Genomic DNA, 12035 nt, shown 5'->3' with positions numbered 1-12035 from the left:
AAAATGTAAAAATTAAGATGATTATTAAAAGAAGTATCTTTTTATATATTAATATAAATAATGCTCTCATTATTACATAAGAATATTTTTGAATTAATAATATTAAATTAGATTAAATTCATGAATAAAATTTACTTATATTTTAGTTAAAAAAGTTTTTAAAAAAATTCTTTATATATAAATTTAAAGAGATTACGGTATAAAATTATACCAAGAAAAAAGGATTTTGTCATTAAAATATTGATGATAGTTTTTTAAAAAAAATAAATAAAAATTCAATAGTCTCTTTTAGACTTTGGAAGCTTCCAAGCGCCAATGACTGTTTGGACGGTGATTAGGGTCGGAATCATGACCCCATTTGATTCGGACCAATAGAAAGTGGACACGTTGCATTTGCTTCTAACGTGTTAGGTTCCATGTGAACTTAGGTCGTATATAAAAAAGGCTCGACTATTCTCTCTTCACTTCGTTCAAAGCACGCCGTGTTTCGCTATCTCCCATCCTTTCGCATTTCCAACACCCTTTTCATCTGTGAAAGGTAACCACTATTCTTCTTCTCTTCGTTTTGCTTCACGTGCTTTTGAGATCTGAAAAATAATTTCATTTCCTTTGGTTTTTCCTCGATTCGATCTTCAGATCTGTCGCTGTATGACACTGTCTTGTATTTTTTATTTTTTATGATGATTTTGTTCGGTTTTTTGTTGTGTTGGACGGTTATTTTTTATATGTACTATTGTCTACTGTTCGATCCGATTCGTTTTGGTTCTGTTTGTGTTTGTGGCATTGCTGTTTCGTTGATGAATCCGATGAAGTGATAGATCTGTTACGGATTGTTCTTGTTGATTTGATCCGGAAGCTGAATCTGTCTGTGCTTGGGTTTTTAGAACAAAGTTGTTTTCTACTTCGGTTTAGAATGATGGATCTATTTTATTTTAGTTTTTTCTTTTATTGTTTCACAGGAATCTTGTGTTTTTAGACTTATATGGCCATTGTTTTATGATTTGATGTAAATCTGTGTTTGGTTTGTAGATCTATATTGACTTTTTCCCCCCTTATTTGTTCTGTGACTTCTGTCTGACCTCTAGTGGTCCTTCTTGTGTTGGAATTTTCAACATTTATGAACTATAATGGTGACTTTGTTTTTAAAGTCTCCAGGGGTTGAGATCCATCCTTTTATTTTGTATTTGTTTAGTTATTCGTGAGAAATGAATTAAGGTTGAACAATATTTTTCTACGTACGTATGGAAGATGACATTAGTGCCTCATTCTTTGTCTTCCGATTGATTTCCATTATAATTTTGCAATTTGTAACTCGATATTTGTATCCCAAATAAATATGGCCTTTTGGTTTGTGTGGCTGATTTACTGCTAAGATTTTTTTGTATTAGACATTTTTTCTCATAATCAACAATGAACTCCATATTCTCATAATCACCAAGTTTGCTTCATGTTTGTTTCCTGATGTTGATAGGTGTCTTGTAGTACAGATTGATTGAAGTTGTTCTTTTTATGTATAGTTTAAACTTTTGGATGTAAATTATGTCACAAAGTTTCTCTATACCTTTTGTCTTAGACTAACAAATAGAATACCGCACTAGATTTAATAGTAATGAAATATTTGAATAAATTGTGTTATTTTAATAGCCAATGCTCATGGTTTTGAAACTGTCCTTATTAATTCTATTTCACATTTTATAATTTGTTCAGGATAGTCACCATGGTTGATCAGGTCCAACATCCTACAATCATGGACAAGGTGGCTGGCCAACTCCATCTTCGATCTGGTCTTTCATCTGGTATAAAGAGTTATGATGGAGCCTTCCGCCACCCTGCTATGTACCAAAGGCCCTCATTTGGGAATTACTCGAATGCTGCATTGCAGTATCCAGTAATGCCCACTTGCAAAACTACTATGGATTTGTCTGCTGCAACAACAACCTCCCCTGTTTTTGCTGCGGCACCAGCAGAGAAGGGCCATTTTCTTATAGACTTTCTCATGGGAGGTGTTTCAGCAGCTGTCTCCAAAACTGCTGCTGCTCCCATTGAACGTGTTAAGCTCCTGATCCAGAACCAGGATGAGATGATCAAAACTGGAAGGCTCTCTGAGCCATACAAGGGTATTGGTGATTGCTTTAAGAGAACAATGCAGGATGAGGGTGTTGTTTCTTTATGGAGAGGAAACACAGCCAATGTCATTCGTTATTTCCCCACCCAGGTTGGTTATTTTGTAATTATTATTTTTTGGACAAAATATATATTGTTCTTTAGGTGTTTTAGTGGTGTTTGAAATCATAATTGGAGTTATATCTCAATAATTTATATTGACGTTTTCAAACTTTTATTATGTGAATTATTATAGAATGACATCAAATTCTGATTATAGATTGACATCAAAAGCCTGAGGAACTGCATTTAAAAAAAATTTCTTTTGATTTTCCTTACCTCCCTAATGGCATGGTTAATATAATATGTGATACTGAATTTGCTGTTTGTATTCTACCAGGCTTTGAACTTTGCATTTAAGGACTACTTCAAGAGGCTTTTCAATTTCAAGAAGGACAGGGATGGCTACTGGAAATGGTTTGCTGGCAATTTGGCCTCTGGAGGTGCTGCTGGTGCATCATCCCTTTTGTTTGTTTATTCTCTTGACTATGCCCGTACCCGTCTTGCCAATGATGCTAAGGCTGCAAAGAAGGGTGGAGAAAGACAATTCAATGGTCTTGTGGATGTCTACAGGAAGACATTGGCATCTGATGGTGTTGCTGGACTTTACCGTGGTTTCAACATCTCGTGTGTTGGAATCATCGTGTATCGTGGTCTGTACTTTGGAATGTACGATTCCTTGAAACCAGTGGTCTTGACTGGATCATTGCAGGTTAGTTTTTGCCTCTTTATATATAAGTATCTCTTGGATATCCGGTCTAATCAAATTTTTATACTTGTTAATTATGTTTTTAATTCTTTTAAATGCGTTGGTTGGTTTGATTTCAGTCGAATAAATATTGTGATGGTTTTAGGTACTCTCACAAATTTAGAAGTCTTGAAAATAATTTTTTATCTGTACTTGGGTGTTACTTAGTGATTACATGTCAAACATTTAGTTCTATCATGCTAGCAACCATTCTGAGGTGCATGTGAACTGATAACTAAAGGCATATCACGTCATTGCTAAATTAGTCACAGTTTATTTTTATAAAAATGAGTAAATAGTCTTTATTACCCGATTAGTAGTTTACTTGATCTTATGTAATTCCTGAAGAAAAATATATGAAATATGAAATAGTAAAAGTCAGATTTTAATCCTTTTAATTGAGTATAAGTTAAAAATGTCCCCTATATTTACAATCTTTATTGGACTGTGACTATTTTTTTGTTAGGGATCAGTGTTCTGATTTTTACCAACCAATTTGGGTATTTTCGCTCAAATAGTTATAAAATTTGTATATACCAGTATTAAAAAAATCGGACCCAAATCAAATGAAATCATATTTTAAGAGCCTACAAATATGTCAATGCAATCAAATATCATATTATATTTTAAATTATTTTAATCCTACAAGAAAGGGTTATCTAAATTCTGTTTAGTGAGAGCTAATGCAATTTTCCTTGGTGAATGCAGGATAGCTTTTTCGCTAGCTTTGCCCTAGGGTGGCTCATCACCAATGGTGCAGGTCTAGCATCATACCCAATTGACACTGTTAGAAGAAGAATGATGATGACCTCTGGTGAAGCTGTTAAGTACAAGAGTTCTTTGGATGCATTTGCACAAATCCTCAAGAATGAGGGTGCCAAATCCCTGTTCAAGGGTGCAGGTGCTAACATCCTCCGTGCCGTTGCTGGTGCTGGTGTGCTTGCTGGGTACGACAAGTTGCAGGTGCTTGTGTTTGGCAAGAAATATGGTTCTGGTGGTGCTTAATTTTCCATGAGTCACTATTATTATTTTTAGATGGCGATGAAAAACCGTTAAGTTGCGAGAGTTTAGACTAATTGCTGCCGCAAATTTTGTTTAATAAATTTCCTAGATGGGATATTTTCCCAAAACAATTAAAAGTTTCTGGATGGCAAATTTACATTGAAAATATGATTTATTTGAGTGACAGGATAAATTACTGTCACTTGGAATTCCATTGTTGGTGATTTCAAATTGTTTCTTACATATTGCTTCAGATTATTTCTATTATAAAGTGCTAAAAAATCTTTGTTATGATTATCATCGGTGAAAAGTAAGTCTTGGGTTGAACGATTCCATCTTTATTCTTTTTATTTTGTTTAGAAAGGAATATTAAACACAATATAGAACAAACTACTGCCTGGATTCATAAACAACTCTTTATGGCTAATGTTTCAAATTAAATGCAATCCATGTTGGAACTTTGTTAGTATTAGAGCAAATCTTGTAAATATTAGAGTAAGTTTGGATACATGTTTAGCAATACAATACAATTGGGAGATTTTCAACTGGAAAATATTTTTTATTTTTAATAAAAAATTCTCAAAAACACTTTAATTTATTAAAAAATCCTTATTAGTAAACTTATAGGAATTAGAAAAACCCAAGATACGTACCAAAAGGCCTGGGATTGCCACGGGAACTGCCATCTCCATTAAGTTTAGCAGTACCATCATGATGGGTAGCCAAAAAACCAGCATAGGTGTAATGGTGGTAGAAGATTTGCATGGTAGATAGTGTGTCTTAGTGGGTGGATAGAATGTGGTTGAAGTACCGGTGTGGCCAAATTTTATCTTGAAAAATCTTGACATTACGTGATCTCCGTAAAAACAAGCACACATGGACAAAATTCAAACATAAGTTTGAGTGAGAATCCATTGGTTAGTAGGGATGTTGCCATGAAAGGCAAGCCAAAGGAATGTTTAAAATGTTCAGGAAGGTGGTTTTCTAGACGCAGGACCAAGTCTCCTCATTGTTGTTTTTCTGGTCATGAAGAACTAAACTCCGTAGCTTATCTTTGATTTCAGTGGCTATGGGTGTGGCCAACAAGTTCCATTGCCAAGTGTGCCCTGAACAACTATTTTTACAATGCTTCAATCAAGTATTCAAGATGTGAGCATAAATACATAATCCAACATCTCACACAAGTGCTCCTCCTCAAGAAATTTATCATAAAATAAAGAAATGCTGCCACCAATTTGAATCATGCTCCCAACTTTAAGACCGTAAAACTTTCTATAGAACACCACGTGTAGGGGGCAGGGGCACCTTGGACTGTATACATGCATAATTGAACTTTGCTGTAAATATTTTTCCCTTGACACTTGGACCCATAATTTTTAACCCAAGAAAGATAAATATGAATTGTTCTTCTAATACCAAGCCCACCTCTATCCTTTGGACTAGAAACTTTTTCATAATTTTTAACCAATAGCTGGAAGGAAGCACCCATGTTATAGAATCAATTTTATCACATATTCCCTCTTGTGGCCAAAGGTTTTGCATGGGATAAGTGGAATCCATGAAGGACACTTCTTTTTCCTACCAAGGTCGAGACTCTTACTAAAGGAGTAATAAAAAGAATTTGCTACTTCCTAACACTTGAAAATATTTGTGTATTAGATTAGATTTTACAGAAAAATTTCACCAAGATTTTATTTTATTTTTCTACCAAGGCTGAAAGCCTCTTTATGATCAAGTAACCGATTCTTTCCCCGTCAACAACATTTTAATGGTTTCAAAGAAAGGGGATTTTGCACAAAAATTCCTTTTTGACGGATTAAGGCCGTGAGCCTCAAAGTTGAAAAATACCAACCATATCAACTTATTAAACTTCGAAATAAATTGCAACATCCAAGTAATGAAGTTATAGAGAAAAGAAAGAGGTAAGAAATAAAGTGGAGAGAAATAGAGTAGAGAGAAATAGGTGAGAAAAATAATTAAAAAATAAAATAAAAATTTGATTGTTTGGTTGAAGCGAAATAGGTAACAAATAGATGATGAGAAATAATATTATGTATGAGTGGTGAAATGGAAAGAAATATGTGAGAAATAAGATATATATAAAGGAGAAAAGATAATTAAAAATAAATAACTAGAGTAAAAATGAAAGAAATAGAAAATAAAAAAATTAAATTAATTTTTTATTTATTTATTTTAATCAGTTAAATAAAAATTATATAACTAAATAAACAATATTTTGAAATAAAATAAATATATAATGAAAGTAAGTAAATAATTCTGAAGTAATTTTTTTAGATTTAAATTAAGTAAATAATTTTAAAGTATATAAACAATTGAAAAATCATATAAAATTTTAAACTTTCAATCAAATAAAAAGTTCTTGAGATCGATCGAAAGTTTAGAAATGAACGTAATCAAATAAAAAAGTTTATTTAATCGAATAAAAGTAAACATAATTGAATAATTTTTTTAATCGAATGAAAGTAAGATTATCAAATAAAAGTATGTAATCCAATATGTAATATCCTATGATGTACAGATACAATACAAATATCAAATATTATACGTATCTGATATAGAGGTACATCAATTTTTAAAAATATAAGATATGATACGTATTAAAAAATTTAAATTAATGTATATAAAATAGTAATAATAATAAATATTATTTAAAAATCAAAATTAAGAATACATTTCTTGCTTTTTAATTTTTAAACATTACTAATAAATTATAAATTATTTCTTAATTGTCAAGAAATAAGAATAGTATCAACTTTATCCCTACAATAATAATAATAATACAAAATATTTTTCTTCCATAATAATAATAATTAAATATTTCTAACCCCAATAATATAAAAAAGAATATAATAATAATAATAATATTATTTTGAAATTGTAGTAATTTGTTAAAACATAATTGCAAGAATTACTTTTTAAAATCATGTAGGGGTAGGTATAGGTTTGAGATTGACTCGTAAGCTTGTGGACTTCATAAATAATGAACCAATTATTTTCAAATCCACATAAACACAGGAAATTTTAAGTCTAGCAAAAAGTTTGTGCACTTTGTGGGCTTAATCGATGAAACCCATGAACTACCCGCTTCACTAGAGGTATGTGTAAATGAATATAATGTTGTGCCTCAATAAATTTGAAATTGTAAAACAAAACACAAAGACTTTCCTTAATATATTGCAACAAAGACAACTATTTCATCTATCAGGTTTGATACTCATCCATTGTCATCTGATGTTTTTTCCTGAGTTATGCTCCAATCATTATACTTTATTTGGCCTATAATGTCAATAATATATAAATATATATTTTTGGATACTGTTGGATCCACTCGAAAAACTACAAACAAGTCGAAACAATCATGTAGATTCCTCGAAAAATGATATGAAGATGGACACCTTCTAATAGCAAATATTCGAGATCGAGAAGAGTCATGCTCGAAAACTAGGTAGGTCGAGAGGTTAATATGAACGTGGAAGGACGGTTAAAGGAAGTTATAACTCAAGACCACGTAGCAAGCATAGTGGATAGCGGTTATGAGTTAGAGGTGTACGTGCACAAAATTAACCACTCTTGATTGCTCTATAAATGCAAGGATTACGGACCGTAACAGAGGTCGGAAAACTCATATCAGAACTACTTTCAAGCACTCTCTGCTTGCTCACATGGCTTTCGTGCAAGGAATCGTTTTCGGGTATGACTGCTTCTTTACCACATTTCTTTTCTTGTTTTAGGAGTAGGTACAGTATAATTTCTTGTGTAGTTTCTTACTGTTCTTGTAAGCACGTAGTGAAATTATGTACTTTGAAGAGTATGCTCTATGTAATTTAATCACTACTTGAAGTGAACCATGATCTGTATTGTCAATATTATAATTGTTCACTCGATTCATCTAAGTGTTCATGTGCATGCAAATTGTTATATGTTGATCGTTGAGGAGTGTTGGGAAATGGGTAATCATTAATTATTCCACTCTGTTCTTCTTGGCGCAAAAAATAGACCTAAATTGAAACACGGGCTGTGCTAGTCTACATAAAAAGAACCCGTAAAAGATTAATGGTTAAATCCACCGTAAACAAATTGGCACGCCCGGTGGGACCCATTTAGTTCATAACATATAATTAGACTAGTTTTAGGGAGACAAAGTGTATGAGATTAAGGAGTGGAAGAACTATGTCTACGTCTAATAATGCCAATCATAATAATGCAGATGTAGAACAACCTAACCCCAATCCTGATAGTGCTACTAATGTGACCAGGGGGGCAGGGTCTCCTCCTGTGTTGCTCAAAAACCACGCTAGGCACAACAATGTCACTCAAGAACTGGTGAACGTTACTAGGGAATACCCTTGGGGTATGCCACCTAATTGGCGAAGTACCCAACCTGCGTATGTCGAAATGTCGATGCCTTTTGTAGGACCTAATTCACAAATGAATGTGTCCCCACAGGGATATAATCCTGGGCCAAATGGTTTGGGTTTTGTCATGCAAGACCCGTACCAGCATGTAGGAACTAGTCAAGAAGGGTTGTTAATTCGACAAAGTAGTTACATACCTACGGGTATCAGTAACCAAGCGATGATGGCTCTTCGACAACAGATGGACCATAGTAATCATGACATGGTTAATTTGTTGTCAACTCAGATGCACAATATTATGACTCCCCTCTATGAGCTGATAAACAAAATAGGGGATAAATTAGGTAATGAACCCCCTTCGAGAGCGATGAGTGCGAACGTGAATGATATGGAAAACCCCGGGGGGCATGGAAATTTTCATAACGTAGTTCGACCTAATAGGAATCCCAATGATGATTTAGATCAAATGGTAGAGAGAATATTGAATAGGCATGGATTTGATATAGGTCGAAATGAACGCCCATATTTCGTGTCAGCCTTTCCCGATTATATCACACAGGTCGAATTACCCCGTGGAATGAAGGTACCAAAGTTCTCGAAATTTGCAGGAGAATTGACTGAGTCAACAGTCGAACATATAGCTAGGTACGGGGTCGAATGTGGGGATTTAGGGAATAATGAATATTTGAAAATGAAGTATTTCCCTAGTTCATTGACCAAGCATGCTTTTACGTGGTTTACCACCTTACCTCCTAATTCAATACATACTTGGGTACAATTAGAGGGTAGTTTCCATGAACATTTCTTCAGAGAAGAAACAAAGGTTAGTATAGCCGATCTAATGAACATTAAAAGGCAAAATAATGAAACGTTAGATGACTATTTAAATAGGTTCAGGCAATTGAAATCTCGATGCTATACTAATATACCTGAACATGAATTAGTTAGAATTGCAGCAACAGGGTTAGATTTTTCGATACGCAAGAAATTAGTAAATGAACAATTGAGGGACATGGCCCAACTTGCTGAGAAGGTGAGAAGGATCGAACAAATTAAATTAGAAAAAGAAAGGTTGAGAAAATTTGACAAATTTGTTCGAAAAGAGAAGGTAGCGTATTTAGAAAACTCTGATTTTAGCGAAGATTCTAACTGAGATTTCGAGTGAAGATTTCGAGATTAACTTAGCAGAACTACGTCCCGGACCTACGTACCAATGTCAAATGCTAAAACCAGGGGGTAATGTGGAAGGGAATTCGAATAAGAAATACAGTTTTGATATAACTAAAGCAGAAAAAATATTTGACATCTTATTAAAAGATAAACAAATTATCCTTCCAGAAAATTACAAGATTCCACCATTCGAGCAAAGAAAAGGGAAGAAGTTCTGTAAATATCATAATATGTATGGTCACTGGACTAATAATTGTGTGCGTTTCAGGGATTTGATCGAAAAGGCGATTACTGATGGTCGTCTTGCATTCGAAGAAAAAGACATGAAAGTTGACACAGACCCATTCGCTGCTCATACGGGATATGTCGAACCAGTCTCTATGGGAGTCAACATGGTGGATGTCACTGTGGAAGAAGATGAAAACATCGAACCTATCTCTGATGAGAAACTCGAGGAATTAATGGAGGATTTTGCCAAGGAGCAGGAACCTATTTACCCAAAGAAGGAGATAGTTTGATCGAGTTCTTATCCAAAAAGAAGGAAGCAGATAAAGAGGTTATGCTGTGTCCTCGATGCAGTGCCGTCTTTGACAGGGCTGCTGCTAAGGCCTTCGAGGAGTCGGAAATGCTGAAAAGCTATAGAGCTGAGAAGTTACGTGAAAGGGCCAAAATGTATGAAGGATCGAAAGCAGGATTGACCATGAGGCAAGTTCACATGCCCCAATACAATGCTCCAGTGGGAAAAATGGAGATGTATAATTCCTCGAGGTTCGACAATACTTATGTGCCGAATGCAAATGTGCCTGTGGGAAAATGGAACGTACCACCTAGGCCAATGATGGGAGGTATGGGTCGAGGAAAAACAGATCATGGGTCATGCTGCTCACCCGATGCAAGGAGTGCTAGGGAAGATGCCAAGCTCGATAACAGGGCCTAGTCGAGTTAATACTGGAGGATATGGGCGAGGCTTGCGACAACCTTTTAATCACCTGACTAAGACTCAGTGGAGGAGACAACAAAGGATGAGGAAAGCCACCTTTGAAGGTGTTAAGGGAAACCGTTTTTCGATTCCAGTACCTCAGAAAGGGGAGTCATCTCAAAAGTTCTTAGAGGATGATGAGGACATGATCACGGACTGTTTCGAGAGTGGGTTCGAGGATTCTCTGGAAGATATCTGTGGGATCGTTTCCATTTTGCCGACTGAGTATGCTGAGGCTATGGAAGCCGTGAATGAACAAGAGGACATTCATCGAGAGGATTATTTCGAGGACCCTAATTACGAGTCCAAGGTGATATGGGTGAACCAAGTCTCGAGGGTCGTCCCCAAGTTCAATTCTGCCGTGTTCGATTCCCCCAGGAAGAAATGAAAAGTCATCTTAAGCCCCTCTTGCTGACCTTAATGATAGAAGGGCAAGAAGTGAACAAGGTATTGGTCGACGGAGGTGCAGTTGTGAACATTCTCCCCAAAACGATGCTGAAGAGGTTTGGTAAGTCTTTGGCTGATCTGAAACCCCACAACATAATGATCTCCGACTACGCGGGCAAGTCTTCACACCCTGAAGGCATGATTCTGCTCGATGTGCATATTGGGAGTGTAAAGAGGACCACTATGTTTATAGTGACGCCTTCTAAAGCGAACTTCAATGTTCTGTTGGGTCGAGAGTGGATCCATGGGGTAGGTGCCGTTCCTTCGACGGTGCATCAGAAGATTTTCTTCTGCAATGATGATGAAGGGCTGGAGGTCCTTGAGGCTGATCAGAGAACTTATGAGGTGGGCATGTACTTTGCTGATCAGCAGTTAACAACCTTCGCAAAGACCAAGCCTTTTGATGCTTACAACTCTGGAATGATGGACGAGGACGAAGGAGTTAAGAAAACCTTTTGCTGGGATGTTAGGAGAGGTTTCGTGATTCGAGCCGAAAAGGATTCGGCTCCACTTGAAGAATGAAGGATGAAGATCCTTATTCGAACACGGCGAAAAATAGACCTAAATTGAAACACGCGCTGTGCTAGTCTACATAAAAAGAACCCGTAAAAGATTAATGGTTAAATCCATCGTAAACAGATACTATATTAAGACTTTGATTTTTTATTTGTATTGTTCGATGTTGTTGTTACAAATGTATTTATATTCTTGTGTTATTTTTTTTTTCATGGTTTCATATCTTAAAAAAAGTAAAGAAAAAGAAAATAAAATTTAATTGAATTCGTCAAATATTTATTAAAAATCTCATATTTATTTATTGTTCATAGACCGACTTGTTTATTTGCAAGCTTCATAGTCAAATACGAACTAGAAAACTTGTAACCATTTATTTTGTATTTCTTATTTATCGGACCTTTTAAAAATGTAAACTTCGTAGATTAGATCATTCTAAATACCATTTCTAAATTTATTAATAATATAATTTTAAAAATTACTTTTCTGAAATTGAAAGTAATTTCCGGAAAGAGAGTCGAAATACCACTTAGGAAAAATAGGATTATTCGAAGAAAAGGAAAAAAAATATTTTGAAAATATATTAAAAAAAAGAAATAAAGGTGTACTTAATAAATAACAGGTGTAAATAGAAAAA

General features: G+C 34.8%; 1 protein-coding gene across 1 annotated transcript; it reads left to right on the top strand.

Moving 5' to 3' along the window:
* The first annotated feature begins 396 nt into the window (after positions 1-396).
* Positions 397-4127, top strand: AAC2 (ADP/ATP carrier 2). The gene is made up of 4 exons (XM_020378064.3): positions 397-538; positions 1708-2215; positions 2504-2875; positions 3620-4127. Exons 2-4 carry the CDS (start codon positions 1718-1720, stop codon positions 3914-3916), a joined length of 1167 nt encoding a protein of 388 aa, XP_020233653.1. The 5' UTR covers positions 397-538; positions 1708-1717; the 3' UTR covers positions 3917-4127.
* The last annotated feature ends 7908 nt before the right edge of the window (positions 4128-12035 follow it).

Source organism: Cajanus cajan, chromosome 10 (genome assembly GCF_000230855.2).
Source record: "Cajanus cajan strain Asha chromosome 10, NIPB_CcT2T_4, whole genome shotgun sequence".
NCBI lineage: Eukaryota > Viridiplantae > Streptophyta > Magnoliopsida > Fabales > Fabaceae > Cajanus > Cajanus cajan.
The sequence above is the reverse complement of the archived record's forward strand: the minus strand, read 5'-3'. Positions and strand labels throughout refer to the sequence as shown.